The 17,313-nt window shown below is 35.4% G+C and overlaps 1 protein-coding gene across 2 annotated transcripts in view; it reads right to left on the bottom strand.

Moving 5' to 3' along the window:
• The window catches only part of LOC123546485 (docking protein 3-like), a 38,697-nt gene extending 21,866 nt beyond the window's left edge, over window positions 1-16,831 (bottom strand). For both annotated transcript variants that reach the window (XR_008372322.1, XM_045332786.2), the window contains exons 1-3: window positions 16,675-16,831; window positions 9,876-10,299; window positions 2,279-3,120 (exon numbers count right to left, since the gene is read on the bottom strand). Coding sequence is in view for 1 of the 2 variants with exons in the window: in XM_045332786.2 (XP_045188721.2) it covers window positions 2,279-3,120; window positions 9,876-10,299; window positions 16,675-16,734 (1,326 nt within the window). In the remaining variant the exon portion in view is untranslated. The remainder of the gene's footprint in view (window positions 1-2,278; window positions 3,121-9,875; window positions 10,300-16,674) is intronic.
• Between the last annotated feature and the right edge of the window lie 482 nt (window positions 16,832-17,313).

Below are 17,313 nucleotides of genomic sequence, written 5' to 3'. Positions count from 1 at the left end.
GCAGGAGACAGCGCCCTCGATTATTTTGATGCTGGACAGTGAAACTGGGCACATCAGAGGAGGCTGGAGCTGTCACTTAGGTGTTTTTAATGACTCCAATGTGGATGAAGATATAGAGACATAGGTAAAATGTATCAAAACAATAAATAAGTATAAAAGGGACTTAAGTATGGAAAATTTCTGCCAAAGTAATGTACCATGGGTCATATAATGTAGCCAATTTTATGTGGAACAACTATTTTAAGTTTGAATTAAACCTACCGGTAATTTGTAATAACTGAGATAGAGCAAAAGTGCATCACAATTTATGTAAAAAGGGGGCATAACTCATAATAACTGGTGCTAGTATTCAGGGCCTTGTATCATATGATGTGGGTGATGATGTTTTACAATTATGTTTGAATCAAATCCATTTGGTAATAACAGAGATATAGTGAGTGCATACAACATTTACCTGAAATTTTAAATCAAAAGGTGTGGGGGTTGGGGGGGGGGGGGGGTAATTCATGAAATATTGGTGCCAGAGATATGGCCCTTGTGTCAAATGATGTGGGTGACCATGTGGAAATACAATTATTTTAATTTTATGTTTTGATCAAGACCCTTCTGTAATAACAGAGATACAATGAAAATGCATCAAAATTAACCTAAAATTCACTGTAACAAGAGCTCGTAGAGCACAAAATTCCCCCCACCCCCTTAATGCATTCAGTAACTGCACAAGGAACAGAAATTATTTGGTCACTGTGCAAAGGACTTTTGATGTACTGACCTCAAGCCAATAATTATGGGTCAATTACCAGTCATAAGTGACATCCCTAACAAATGTGACCTTAGACCAAAGCATTCTCTAGTTATTTGGCAAAAAAAAGTTCTACTGTTCTGAGTCAAAGCGACCTTGACTTTTGACCTACTGACCTCAAAATCAATAGGGTCATCTGCTGGTCACGATCAGCCTCCCTATTAAGCTTCATAGCCCTAGGCACAAGCATTCTCAACTGACCTTAAAATCAATAGGGGTCATCTGCAGGTAATGGTCTACCTCCCTATTGAATTTCCTGATCCTAGGCCCAAGCGTTCTCAAGTTATCATCCTGAAACGGTTTAATTTACAGTTCCAGGTCACTGTGACCTTGACCTTTGACCTCAAAATCAGTAAGGGCAATCTGCTGGTCATGATCAACCTCCCTGTCAAGTTTTATGACCCTAAGCCAAGGCATTCTCTAGTTATCATCCGGAAACTGTTTAACTGTTCTGGTTCACTGTGACCTTGACCTTTGACCTACTGATCTCAATATTAATAGAGGTCATCTGCAGGTCAACTCCCTATCAACTTTTATGATCCTAGGCCCAAGCATTCTAGAGTTATCATTCAGAAACTGTTTAACTGTTCTGGGTCCCTGTGATCTTGACCTTTGACCTAATGACCTCAAAATCAATAAGGGTCATCTGCTGCTCATGACCAACCTCCCTATCAACTTTCATGATCCTAGGCCCAAGCATTCTTGAGTTATCATCATCCGGAAACAGTTTAACTGTTCTGGGTTACTGTGACCTTGACCTTTGGACTGGTCTACGGACTAACAGACCTACCAACCCACCGCCGACATCTGCAAAACAAAGGGGGCATAATTAATGAAAAATTGGAGCCAGAGTTATGGACCTTATGTCATATGCTATGGATGATGTTGTGGAATAACTATCTTAAGTTTGAATCAAATTCATCTAGTAATAACTGGGAGAGAGTGGAAGTGCACAAAACCTTTAACCTGAAATTCTAAGTAAAAAGGATTTTCAAAGATAATTCATGAAATACTGGTGGAAGAGTTATTACCCTTTTGCCATATGATGTGGGTGGAATAACTAATTAAGTTTGAAGCCAATCCATCAAGTAATTACAACTATAAAGAGAAAGTGCATCAAAAACTTTAACCAAATGTGGACATGGAAGGATGCCGACGCTGGGTCAAGAAAGACAGCTATTCATATACTTTGTGTAGTCTAGCTAAAAATACTGACATTAGATGATGGACAAGAGATGCCAGACCATTCACTTAAACTAAAAGGTAATCCTGACTTCCAGTGAGCTAAAACAAGAGTAAAATGAAATAAAATGGTCCATCCTGTACTTTAAGATAATGTCAGTCTCAAGACAGAAATCATGCCTGACAGTATGCTATAACTCTGAGAAAATAAATTCCCTAACTTGATACTGCACCAAATTTTTGCCTTCTGACTTGACCTATCGGAAAACACAAAATTTAATATCAGCAACTAACCTTTTTCTCTTCTTTTTCACGCTTTTTATCTTCCTTGGTTTTAACACTATCTTTCTTTCCAGGGTCATGACCTTTCTCCTGATCACGACTGCCAGATTCATCATTTCCAACATGTAATTTCTGCTCTAATTCTTTTGTAAAATCTCCACTATTGACAGCAACTTTGTAGCTAGTTGACCGTGCATTACCATTTTCCTCTAAACTTGGAAGCCTTTCATCTTCTGGACTTTCTTTACCACTGTTACGTAGTTTACCTTTTGAACTACGCCGTGCAGGGTGTGGTGGTGTTTTTGGCTTTTTGAAGGTTTCTTCTTCTTCTATCGGTGGTCGACCTATTGGGATCAGACTTGGAATATTTGCTTTTCCAGGGTGTTTTCGCACCAAGCTGTTTACTATAGGCTGGCTAATATTTGAAGCTTGTCTCTCTTTGACAGGGGGTGAGGGTTCTGCTTGTTTCTCATCCATACTGCTCACTGAAGGGCTTGCTGGTTTTGTCTCTCTGCTACCCATCTCTTCTTCTGTATGAGGATGCGGAATCACCAACTTACTTCGACTTGAAGATTTCTGGGTCACCGTTTTGTGGATCAACTTTGCACTGGGCGTTATACAGGTCACTGACCCTTCCCCATTGGGGCATTTCCGGCCCACCTCAAAGTTAAAAGACTGCTGTTTATACTTTCCAAACCGTCTCATCCAAGCTAACTGAAAGCTGTACTTAACTCTCTTTGTTTTGGGGTCTTCAAATGCTAGGTCGTTATTTCCTACTAGAAGCATCATTTTACCTTCAATACCACAAAGCTTTGCCAGATCTGATGATTCTACTTCCACTTCAAATCTTTGTGCTGAAAGTAAGAAAAAACAATGTCAATACCATATTCTAATATTTAGAGTACCAAAGTTATAATATAAGCCTGTCATGGCAAATTTATAACATAAAATTGATCAATTACATAGTAATTCAAAATAACAAGTTTTATATTATAGTGCTGTCAAATGTTTTCTGAGGATGTGCTTCTTAAAATCAAAACTAACATTTAGAGCACTGCAATGCAGAGCAATATACGCCTAAAGGTATGACCTTTGACCCCTAAGTGTGACCTTCACCTGGAAGTGAGACATCTGAAACATGCACTTTGCATGTTGTCTCGATGTGGTGAACAATTGTGCCAAGTTTCTTTAAAATCCCTCAAGCAGTACAAGAGTTATAGAGCGGACATGAAACAAAGTCATATGACCTTTGACCCCTATGTGTGACCTTGACCTTGATGAAAGCCACCCAAAAATGCATTTTGCACGTCATTTCGATGTGGTGAACATTTGTGCCAAGTTCTTTTAAAATCCCTCAAGCAGTTCGTGTGTTACAGAGCGGACACAAAAACAAGGTCATATGGCCTTTGTTCCCTAAGTGTGACCTCAACTTTGAAGCGAGCCATCAAAAACATGCACTCTGCATGTCGTCTTAATGTGGTGAACATTTGCCTCAAGTTTCTTTGAAATTCTTCATGGGGTTCAAGAGTTACAGAGTGGACACGAAATTGCAAACGGATGGACAGACACTGGTTTCATAACATAAAACATCCACTCAGGCGTATAAAAAATCACTCAAAATAAATAAACATTTTGAGACATTGCTCTGGAAATACTGGTCTGAAGATGCTGATTATGAATCTTGATCTCATCTAAGATCATAATATGAGCCACACCATGAGAAAACCGATATAGTGTGTTTGCAACCAGCATGGATCCAGACCAGCCTGCGCATCCACACAGTCTGGTCAGGATCCATGCTGTTCACTAACAGTTTCTCTAATTGCAATAGGCTTTGAAAGCGAACAGTATGGATCCTGACCAGACTGCGCGTATGCACAGGCGGGCCTGGATCTATGCTGGTTGCAAATGCACTATGTTGATTTTCTCATGGTGCGGCTCCATTATAGTGATACACATTCTGAAAAATCTGGTTTAATTCCAAGAAAAAACAGAGTAGTTAATAAATGGACACTAACTGGTTAATAAACTTTGTGTATATTTTATAACGCAATATATTTTGTATACGCATGGTTGAAATCAAAGAAGTACTCTTGTTATTGAATAGACACTTTCCATTTTTTGCAACTTTAAGTAATTCAAGGACCATAACTCTAGACATACAAGTCAGAAATGGCTCTTTATCAAACTCATCCTAGATTTAGACATACTGTATTAGTCCGATTTACTTTGAAAAAATACGACAAGTCATTGAGGAATCACTGTCAGTTTTTACTATTTTTTGACTTATACAAAAGCCACCACTGATACTGGTTGAAAGCAGCTGATTTTCTAACATTAGAGTGAAATACCTCCTGCTACCATGTAGTCACTGTCAATATTTGCAATGTTGCCTAATTCAAGGACTGTGACTCTAGAGATACTCTTCCAAAATGGCCTGTTATTGACTTTGGCATAGATTTTATACTGATGCCTCTTTTGTGTAAGTTTGGTTCAACTCAAAAAAACAAACACTCCAGTTTCCCAATGAATACCAATTTCATCTGCCTAACCACATACCAATTAAGGCTGAAAACAAAGTCCCATTCCTTTAAACTTGCATATAACAAAAGTTGCCAGAGGACAGCAACACCCAAGTATTAAAAAGCCTCGTCACTACACAAAACTAAATTAATGAATACCACAGGTCAAAAATGGGGCATAACTTGGTACAAAAGAATAGCCGAGTTATGGAACATAAGTATTGCATGTCAGTTCACCACAGTGAACAAGTATGTGAAGTTTCACTCCATTTCGGAAATTTTCCGCAAGTTGGTTCTGAGATACTAGCTTACACACAAAAGGCTTAACCAACAAGAGCTATCAGTAAACTGATGTATACTCCCTCAATATATCCTTAACAAAGGAACAGCACCAGCATTTTCTTACAGCATAACAAAAGAACAAGGCTTAAACAAGAAAATATCAATAAACCGATGGAGGCTTCCCTAAGTACCAGTATATTGCCATTTAAAAGCACAAAAGTGGAATTCATAGACTGTGTACAATCTCATCTTAGCAGTGGAGCTTCCGAAGAAGTTTCATACAACTCCAGCATTGAAGTAGTTGTTGAGGACAAATTCATCTCGAAATCAACATCAAATCAGACATTTACAAGTATACATATAATGAAACACAAAATTAATATGGAAGGGATCAGAAAGAAAGAAAACTTATGTAGTGCCTCTCCCCAAATAACAACAATTTATTACATGTTTTTCAGAGAATTATCGCAAGATTAGGGTATTTTCTCAGTGAAAAAAATATGTTTTTCATTGGTAAAGAGAGTATAAAATGGGTAAATTTAGTTAAACCATGGAATAAAATGAAAATTTGTTTATTTTACATGTAAGATCAGAATATTTTACCCATGAACACCATAATTATCTTACATTTTCACTTTTGGCTATACTGCTTGTGAAAATATTGCATCTGGTGTTCACTTGTGAAAGATATTTCAATCTTACACTGAGCCAAACAAATATCCTCCAATTATTTACATCTATGGCAGACGATCATTTTATTTAATAAAAAAAGTTAAGGAATTTTCAACGTTATTTTTAATTGAATAGATAAGAAAGCAGAACAAAGATAACAAACATGGCATTTAGTAACAGACTCGGAATGACAGAAAATAAAGTAAGACAAACTTATCACTGATATATGTCACTGATGTAACCATGATTAAGGAGAGAGATTTGATAAAAGAGTCTTGTACAACTCCAACAGTTGAAAAACATCTTGAAGGAACGTACGATTCCAGACTTATTGAAGAGAATTCAACAGGAAAATGTTTCTTTTGCTAATGAAAACGATCCCTATCAGTAAACTCAAACACTGCATAAAGTATAACTACATTAGCTTGGAAGTCTTTCGAGACATCTCCATTTAGTACAGTCTGAAGATCGATAGAAAAACTGGGGATAATATGTCGAAAAGATCTTTTTTTAGTTGGGTGTAAAGAAGACAAAGAAACGAGAGCTGTCCGAGGACAGCAACGCTTGACTATTCAACAGCCTTGTCAACTGAATGAATATTAAAGTCCAAAAAGGGGCATAATCTTGTAAAATTGCATCACAGGGCTAAGGAACCTGTACAATGCATATTAGCTCATGACAATAAACAATTGTGTGAAGTTTCAATCCATTCTCATTAGTGGGTACTGCAGGCTGTCTAGCATACCCTGACAAAAAATTAGGGCTAATTTTAGGGCAATTTGTACAAAAAAATAGGGCTAAAATTAGGAATTTGGTATAATTTTAAGGAAATTTTAGGGCTAAATTTAGGAATCTTCAAATCAAAATATGGACTTTAAAGACCATGTAATGTGCTTACCTTTATGTGATTGACATAAAAGTAACTCACAAACAGTGCTTTATTTACAGAAAAGACGTCTACCACTGGTAAACTGCTTTGAACTGTGCTAAACTGTTTTTTTCTGAATTAGAAGAACTTTTAAACAACATTTAAAACATTTTCTCTTTTTGATCATTGCAAAAAAGTTAAAAAATTAGGAATTTTTGTGAAAAAATAGGGCCTTTTAGGAATTTCCTTTGATTTTTTAAAAAAATAGGAATTTTAGCCAAATTGAAAAAAAATAGGAAAAAGTCGGAATTTTAGGGACGCTAGACAGCCTGGTACTGAGATATCAGCTTACATATGAAACCTTAGCCAAAAATTTCTGAGTCCAAATAGGGGCTTAATTTTGTAAAAATGCAAAGTAGAGTTAAGGAACCTGTGCAATGCATGCCAGATTATCACAGTGAACAAGTGTGTGAAGTTTCAATCCATTCCCATAAGTGGGTACTGAGATACAAGCTTAAATACAAAACCTAAACCAAAAAGTTCTAAGTCGAAAAAGGGGTATAATTTTGTAATAAAGCAAAACAGAGTTAAGGAACCTGTGCAGTCATGTCAGATCATCACGGTGAACAAGTGTGTAAAGTTTCAATCCATTTCAAATAGTGGATACGGAGATACAAGCTTACATACAACAAGAGGGTAATTGACCCTAAAGCGCTCACCTGTGTACAAGGCTTCAAGTGTGTTGTATAAGTACAGAGTTAGGTTTCTTCTAGGTTATCCTATATTAAATACATGTCACACACACTTGAACCTAGGGCAATAATCTGAACAATTATCGTAGACATTACTAATCTGATATCACACGCCAAATATCAAGGCTCTAGCTATTATTGATTCAGAGAAGAAAAGTTACCACGCCCCCTAGCAGCCATGTTTTCTGACGAATTGGAATGATTTGAAAAATTTTGGTAGAGGGTCACACAAGAACCATTTGTGTAAAATTATTTTAAAATCGGGCTTGCAGTTTCAAACAAGAAGTTTTTAAAGTTTCCACTATATACATATAGGGAAAAGTGACCACACCCTCTGGCGGCCATGTTTTTTGACAAATCAAAATAATTTGAACAATCTTGGTAGAGGGTCACACAAGGACCATTTGTGTAAAATTATTATAAAATCAGGCTAGCAGTTTCACACCAGAAGATTTTTAAAAGTTTCCACTACATACATATTGAGGAAAGTGACCACGCCCTCTGGTGGCCATGTTTTTTGACAAATAATTTGAACAATCTTGGTAGAGGGTCACACAAGGACCATTTGTGTAAAATTATTTTAAAATCTGGCTAGCAGTTTCACACAAGAAGATTTTTAAAATTTTCCACTATATACATGTACATATAGGGAAAAGTGACCTCGCCCTCTTGCAGCCATGTTTTTTGACAAATTAAAATAATTTGAACAATCTCGGTAGAGGGTCACACAAGGAACTTTTGTGTAAAATTATTCTAAAATCGGGCAAGCAGTTTACCACAAGAAGATTTTTAAAGTTTCCACTATATACATATAGGAAAAAATGGCGGCCATGTTTTTTAACGAATCAAAATAATTTGAACAATCTTGGTAGAGGGTCACACAAGGACCATTTGTGTAAAATTATTCTAAAATCGGGCAAACAGTTTCACACAAAAAGATTTTTAAATTTTCCCCTATATACATATAGGGAAAAGTCACCACGCCCTCCAGCAGCCATGTTTTTTGACGAATCGGTATAATTTAAACAATCCTGGTAGAGGGTGACATAAGGACCATTTGTGTGAAATTATTTCAAAATCGGACCATCGGTTTAGGAGACGTCATTTGAAGTGTTTTTTATTTTTAGCTCAGTGGCAGCCCCTATGTGCAACCAAGCAGAACCGTTTGAACAACTTTGGTAGAGGACCACCCAAGGAACATCATGGCCAAGTTTCATCAAAATCCATTCATTTTTTTGGTTGGGTTTAACGTCGCACCAACACAATTTTAGGTCATATGGCGACTTTCCAGCTTTGATGGTGGAGGAAGACCCCAGGTGCCCCTCTGTGCATTATTTCATCACGAGCGGGCACCTGGGTAGAACCACCAACCTTCCATAAGCCAACTGGGTGGCTTCCTCACATGAAGAATTCAATGCCCCGGGTGAGACTCGAACCCAGATCGATGAGGGGCAAGTGATTTGAAGTCAGAGACCTTAACCACTCGGCCATCCATTCATTGGTTTTGGAAGAGATGTCATTTAAACACAAATGTTGATGGCGGACGGACGACTTGACGGACGGACGACGGACACAGAATGATCACAATAGCTCACCATGAGCATTTTGTGCTCAGGTGAGCTAAAAACTTAACCAAAAACTGATAAGTCGAAAAAGGGGCATAATTTTGTAAAAATGTAAAATAGAATTATGGAACCTCTGCAATGCATGTCAGATTATCACAGTGAGCAACTGTGTGAAGTTTCAATCCATCCCCATAAGCAGATACTGAGATACAAGCTTACATATAAAACCTTAACCAAAAATTTCTAAGTTGAAAAAGGGTCATAACTTTGTGAAGAAGCAAAATAGAGTAATGGAACCTATGCAATGTAAGTCAGTTTATCACAGTGAATAAGTGTGTGAAGTTTCAATCCATTCCCACAAGTGGTTACTGAGATACCAGCTTACATACAAAAACTTAACCAAATCGGCACGCCAACATGGACGCCGATGCATAGTCGAGTGCAATAGCTCTACTTATTCTTTGAATAGTCAAGCTAAAAATGATGACTATCTTCAATGTGACCACAACTACAAAGTGGAGAAATAACAATGTTCTTTTCAAATAGATGCTGATTAAGTGAACTTCGTTTTATTCAAAGTTGTGTGAGAACAATTTCAGAGCGCTGATCTCCATAATAGAAGTGTTGAGGCATTTTGAATTTGTCAGCATTTAAGAAGTACTTAAAGGTATTTAAAGACTGTTACTGACAAGCTCCTGTTAGCAGAAAATTCAATTCACAAGGGCCAAGGGAAGAAAAGAGTTAGAATATAAGGATATAAAGAAGTGTGTGAAGTTTCAATCCATTCCTACAAGTGGTTACTGAGATATCAACTTACGTACAAAAACTTAACCAAAGTGGGACATGGACACCAACGAATGGGTGAGTCCAACACATTTGTAGCTCTACCTATTTTTCAAATAATGGAGCTAACATGTACCCAGTATAAACTAGCAAAGCTAGCCATACCTTGATCTGTGGAAGCATACATCTGATTAAGCGTGATGACTTCATCATCATCATCATCGTCATCGGAATCATAAATATCTCCACTGTATGAGGCTGAGTTTTCTCCAGGTCCATGCTCTGCAATGTCAACTGAGGAATTTAACTTTGCAAACCAGTCTGTAAAATCACTCTCCTTACTAAACATTAGGTTATGTTTCTGTGTAAGTTTTAATTTTATTTCAATATGATGTTCCATCCCTTTTCCCGTACTTTCACTTGAACTTTTAATACTCCGCACATGCTGAAGTTCAATCCTTTTCTCACATTTTTTGTTCTTCTTTTTATGCTGTTTAAATGCCTCTTGGTCATCATACAGTTCCATATATGCATGGCTATCTGCTGTCTTTTTGTGAAGGACACAAAACTTTTTTACCCATGATGATTTCTGAAAATAAATGTTTCATAATTAAACATCTAATATCATTGAATAACAGATCCATTTAGACTATGATAAATTTACTGAATACAATAATTCTTACACTACACCTACATGTATTGAATATTGGTGGACCTGTGGTCCAAGCGGTTACACGCTTGACTGTCAATCCAGAGGTCCGCGCACTGAAAATTTCTGAGATGCTCTTGAGTGTCTCCCACCTAACTAAGAGGTCTGTACTGATTCTTCCCAGGAAAGACGACTTTGCGTATATCGATGCTATACACTGGGCATGTTAAAGAACCAGACTGTCTATTCGCAAAGAGCTAGGCTAAGTTAGCCGGACAGGCCTGTATCTAAAAATGATTTATCTCTATATGTTCTGGGGGCTTTATCTCACTCTGTCCCTCTGGTCAGACCGCTCTGTGTCTGTACTAGCAGAGGATAAATTTTGCACCCTGTGTGGCTGCGTTTGCTGTATGTAAAGCGCCTTTGAACGTGTTTATCATGAAAAGGGTGCTATATAAATCTGGTATAATATATAATAATATAATATAATGAACTTTAGTAGTATTACATTCCATCTAAATTCATTGACAAAACAAACTCTTATACTCCATCTAAATTTACTGAATAAATAACTCTTGGACTTCATAAAAAATTATTGTTTAAAATAACACTTGGACCCCATCTAAATTCATTGATAAAAGTTTTTCATTCTATCTAAATTTAGAGAATAGAATAACTTACACTCAATCTAAATTTACTGTATTTTTTTAAAATTCATAACTTCAGTACAGATGTGTTCTATTGTCAAAGTGACATTACAAGCCTCATCATTTTGTGTCCTAACATCACACAGTTGGGGGCTTCCATATCCCACGGATACATTTCTACTTTATTTTTCCTTCTCACTTTATATAACAATTATATGATAACAAAGCTGTCACAGGAGACATTTCGATACTGGGTAGTGAAACTGGGCACATCTGAGGAAGCTGGAGCTGTCACTGGAGTGTTTAAAGACACTGATTCTGGAATGCAAGGTATGTGGCCTATGGTCTGCGTATTGGTGGTAAGAGCCAATATACAAGACTGGACGATTGATAGACTTGCTTCTGTTTATCATATTAAGCTACTGTATAGCTACTGTGCAGTACACATTTAAATGTCTGGCTTTTAGTGGGGGTCACTTATATAGGAGATTTTCTTTGCCTTTCATGACTCCAATAAGAATGAAGATATTGGACAATAGCTTGAGTCTGTGTCAAAAGTATTAATAAATAAGAGAGATAAAGATAAAGTATATCAAAACATTAAGTAAGTGTAATTCTAAGCAAAAAGGGGATAATTCATGAAATATTGGTGCAAGAGTGATGCACCTTGTGTCATATGATGTGGGTGATGATGTGGAACAACAACTTCAAGTTTGAATCAAATCCATTTAGTAATAACTGAGATATAGTGAAAATGCATCAAAATTAACCTTTAATTCTAAGTAAAAGGGGGGCATAATGCATGAAAAATTGGTACCAGAGTAATGGACCTTGTGTCATATGATGTGGGTGATAAAGTGGAACAACTATTTTAAGTTTGAATCAAATCCATTTAGTGATAACTGAGATAGAGTGAAAGTGCATCAAAACTTTAACCTGAAATTCTAAGTAAAAAGGGGGGATAATTCATGAAATATTGGTGCAAGAGTTATGACCCTTGTGTCATATGATGTGAGTGATGACGTTGAATAACTATTTTAAGTTTGAATCAAATCCATTGTAAATAACTGATATAGAGTGAAAGTGCATCAAAACTTGAAATTCTAAGTAAAAGGGGGGATAATTCATTAAATATTGGTACCAGAGTAATGGACCTTGTGTCATATGTTGGAGATGATGTGAAACAACTACTTTCAGTTTGAATCAAATCCACTTAGTAATAACTGAGACAGAGTGAAAGTGCATCAAAACTGCAATTCTAAGTAAAAAGGGGGAATAATTCATGAAATATTGGTGTGAGAATTATGACCCTTGTGCCATATGATGTGGGTGATGATGATCATAGGCATAGGAAATAGAGATCAATATAATTGCACCTTTACTAATCCTACCAGGTGTTCTGTATTACAAAAAGTGGATCTATTGTGACATTTTGATACAAGCAAAACTGTATTATCTGCACTATTATTTACCTACTGGTACTTCGTTTTATTATTGGCTTGTTAAAAGTTAATTTTTTACCATATGTAAGTTGACAGAATCATAGGAACCATGTCTTGAGGGGTAAATCAAACACAAATGAATAAATCCTTAATGATTTTGTTGTGCAAAAAAGTATGATATTGTGTTTAAAACAGTTTTCTTTATCCACTCAATTGTGTAATTGCAAGGGAAGTAAACTAATAGATCTCTACTTATAAGTACTAGCCTAAGGCAAGAGTTGTCATTCTTTGTGGATCACAACTTTAAATTAAAAATTAAAACTTCTGTTATTGATAATAACAAAACTATCATAAACTCCACATTTTTGGTTATTTCAAGTACTTGGAAATTACTTTCTAGACTTTATTTAATGTAATATTATCATTGAAGATTTTAGGGCCTATCTCTAGATGATGGGGAATAACTATTTTGAGTTTGAAACAAATCCATCAAGTAATTACAGAGATAAAGAGAAAGTGCATCAAAACTTTAACCAAAGTGCAGACGCAGAAGGACACCGACGCCGGGTCGAGTAGGACAGCTCTCCATACTTTGTATAGTCGAGCTAAAAATGGCTGCTAAATACTTTGCACTCCCAGCATCGTCTGCACCAGTTGAGAGACTGTTTTCTATTGCAGGCAAGGTGTTTCGTCCAGATCGGTGCAGAATAACAGACAAGAACTTTGAGGCTCTGATGGTGATAAAATGCAATAAATCGATTTGAAATAATATATTAAATGACAGTAATTCTGAGAAAGAAACTTAAATGTATATGAAAGTGACATGCTCTTTGCTATAAATCTGGATATATGCACTTATTAATGCAACTACCTATGTGTCTGGTTTGGATGACTGGAAACAACCACTTGATGCATGACTGTATATATTATAATCATAACGATAACTAAAATTGAACTACTTTAAATATATACAAAACCTAAATGAACATTACAAAGAGTGGCAGTGCTCTCTGCCATTAATCTGGATATGTATGTGTATGTGCTTATTAACACAACTACTAATCAATTAATTATAATTAATTACTTGTCCTGAATAATTGTAATTAATTAATTAATTATTTGTCTCCAAAACCAATTAATTAATTATAATTTAATTTAGAAGATAGCCAAAATAATTGTAATTAATTAAATATTTCATTAAATAATTAGGCACTTACTTACAATTAAAATATCTTTCACAAAAAATAAATTAATTAAAACACCTCTACGAAAAAAATTCTCCTCCAGTCCCTAAACAAACGAAAATCAAGACAGGAAAGATCTCAAACAGACAATATGTCACAAGTGGAACATTTACCGAATTATGTGTGTTTGTATGGGAGTTAGAATGAGAGACTGAAATGGACTGGTTCTTTTTGAAAACAATATTTTCTGTGCATGCACCTACTTTCCATCCCCACACATTCTATAGTCCATTTTTAGGAGACAGATGCATTACATATAGAAGACAAAACTACTTTTCTTCAATTTCCATTGAAATATTCAACAGTTTCAAACAAATGCTGTGGTAAGGTTATACCCAATGTATAAATATGTTGTATTTGATTCACGTTAATTGAACATATGTGCAATATTGTATGGTTTTATATATATATATATATATACACACCAGATTAGTTCGTACAGATTACACCCTGTGACAAATACTTAAGTCAAAATGGCAGCAGTCATGTTGGATTTGAGGGGAATTGCATGTAGAACTTCCCAATAAACTTCAATGAAATTTATCCACGCTGAGTCTGGCATTAATATTTTAATTTCTTGTTTATCTTAAGATCATAATTATGCATACAGTAGCTCTGACATAGCTTACTTCCAATTTTATGGTAATTTATTACAACATTCAGTCAACTTTGTTGATAATGGCAAAATTCTATACAGGAAGGAGGGATTTTACTGCATAATTATGAATAACTGCTTTATATGTACTCTGCTCTGAATAAACTGGATAACGTACTCAACAGTGACTGTTATGTGTTTGATTACAAATTACCAGCATATATCTGGTGAATGTGAATATCCAAAAAGGTGTGCAGAATTACTTGATGCACATAATATACTTTTAATAGCGCGCTGAGAGCAGGGCCTGCTTGAGAATCGAGCTTCACAGTAACACAAGTATACTTTCACACTTGGTGGTGGATTTTAAAAGTTTCACCGGAAGCTAACAAGGCACCCCTAGTGGACAGGAAGTAGTTCTCTCCACAGTGAATATAGAACTTCATGCGACTGCTGAAAATTAATCATCACTTAAAAATCATGCAAGGAAGGTTTCCAGTTAGTTGAAAAAATGACTATTTTCTTTTAAAAGATAAAACATTGGACAGAAATTGAAAAATATTGTCATTAATAATCCTAAAACCAGTACAAGAACACAGTGAATAGGAAATGACGTCACCGTGCCACCAGCTTCCTGTAAATTTGACAAAGTATGATATTCGCTGTAAGACAGGTATGATGAAATTAAATGACCCAGTTGGCTCCCAACCTTCCCCTACCCTCTGAAAATTAAAAAAAAAAATGCTTCCACTGCAAAATTATGTTTTCATAGTGAATAGGTTCTCGCGAATTTTTACTTTCTTTTAAGCAGTGAATAGTTTCTTTTTAATATATATTTATTTAATGTTAAACCTGATTTCTCTGATCTCGCTTTTAAGCTTTGCCTTATTTCATATTAAGCCGAAATCATGTAAGTACTATATCATCATAATTTATAACATCTTACTTTATTCTTTTTCATTATTTTTATACTGATTTTTGGTGTCTTTTAATACACTTTGGTGTTATTCAGTATTTCCATGTCTTTCATATATCTATACATACACTGCAAAGACTATTGAATGGGAAAGGAAGAGGAAGCAGTCAATCCTCAAAGAGCAGGCCGGGACAAAGGTACATCCTCGCGTGACCAGTTTTGATGCCCATAAGGAATTATTTGTCACCTTATAATACTAATACCTAATTTCAATTAATAAATATTTTATTCAGATTTAACAAACCTTGAACTAAAGAAAGATATTACAATCTAGCCAAATTATCTATTTATTTTTCATTGAGCTGACATTTTCAGCCATGCATGAAAGCAGCCGTATTTGTTGAGAAGGGCCTGAAACGACGCCTCTGATTGGTTGCCTAATTATATTATAACACAGTGTTGGATCAAGTACAAGATAAATGTGATACTTATGTTATCTACTAGTATGGGCAACCTGCCTTTGCAATATGTAAAAACATAAAAAGCATAAATAAATGGGTTTTCTAAATTTTATTACTATGTTTACCTCATAGTCACAACATAGTTATACAAACATGTACATGATTTAACTATATTTACTCTTCATTAGTACAGTGTTTACATAAAAATTCATTCAGGTTGGGGAGTAACATCTGTACTTCCTCTGTGGAACCTGAAATAAATAAATCATATTTAAACTAACTCATCCCTAACCAATCATGCAACTACCAGCTATAAACATCCAATTAAATTTCAATTAACAGTATTATAACGCACTTAACAGACATAGCACGTACCATATGCTTAAGGGTGAAAAAAAAAACAGAAATAGACTAGCTTGTCACATGACTGTCACGTGACCAAATAAAGAAAACAATGAGCGTAGCAGACGGGGACCATGGATTTTCCCACACTCATTTTTGCAAAGAAAATAGCTTTAAAAGTTTAAGAATTTTTTGCATTAGCTAAAACAGGTAAAAATCTAATGGATAAGATCAAATTTGATAATTCTTACCTTAATTATATTTGCATCCCTAACTTTCCACATAATTTTCGGAAGCGATAGAAATACGTTTGTACTATAGTAGTGTGTATAGTAAGTGATGTCATCAACGCCGCTTGCGTGATTGGGAAGGAAAACAAAGATGGCATCAAAATAGGTCATTGTCAAAACAGGACCCGTGACGATACATGTGATTTATGCAACTATACATGTATCTATATATGAAAAACATTGCAATTTCACAAATGAATATTAAATTTTGTCATTTTGCAAAAATTTCAATATCACTCTTAATGTAAAAACCACTTCACGAATCAGGTCCAATACAGAGAAGTTATGGAAGCCAGTTCAACCAGTCCAGTATCTTACTGTAGCTGTCGAAATAATTTGTCAGTAGTGACAGTACAAAAATTAGCATGCGTGTCTTACCATAAATCGTTTTTCCTGATAACACAATTCTCCTGATTTAACGAGTGTACTTTCGTCCATCTTTATACAAACCACTTTGCACAAAGTGACAAAACTTAATAAGGAAGTTTGAAACACCGAAGTAGGAAGTAAGTTAGGAAAGTTTTGTACCGCTTACATCAGAGAAAAAATAATATATCGATTAAGCACGATAAAACAATAATACAAGGATTTATCTTATACTTTCGAGGTTTGTTCCAGATAACAATGAAATATTCCTTATAAATTGAATTTTCAGATTGTGTTTGATATTTAATATTATCGTTGTTTTAAGTGTCTTTAAATTCTATTTGCACGTGCACCGGTGTCTGGAACATATCAACTACTTCCCTCAAAAATAGAATGTTTTACAGAGACAACAATCGTTAATTCATTTACGGCTGGAATAGGAGTCTACCTCAAAAAACGCCTCCCGCCCCTTCACCGTTTATAGAAATACGTGGATATGTATATTGTTTTATCTTTGTATTTTTTAAAATTTCAATGTTGTTTAAGGTAGTTCTGCACGTTCAGATCATTTTTTTTCTTATTAAACCCTGACTTTTCAAAACTTCAATTACATACATAGAAAATTCGGTAAATAGAAATTAAAGGATCGTG

The sequence above is a fragment of the Mercenaria mercenaria genome, chromosome 9 (assembly GCF_021730395.1).
Source record: "Mercenaria mercenaria strain notata chromosome 9, MADL_Memer_1, whole genome shotgun sequence".
Classification (NCBI taxonomy): Eukaryota; Metazoa; Mollusca; class Bivalvia; order Venerida; family Veneridae; genus Mercenaria; species Mercenaria mercenaria.
The sequence above is the reverse complement of the archived record's forward strand: the minus strand, read 5'-3'. Positions and strand labels throughout refer to the sequence as shown.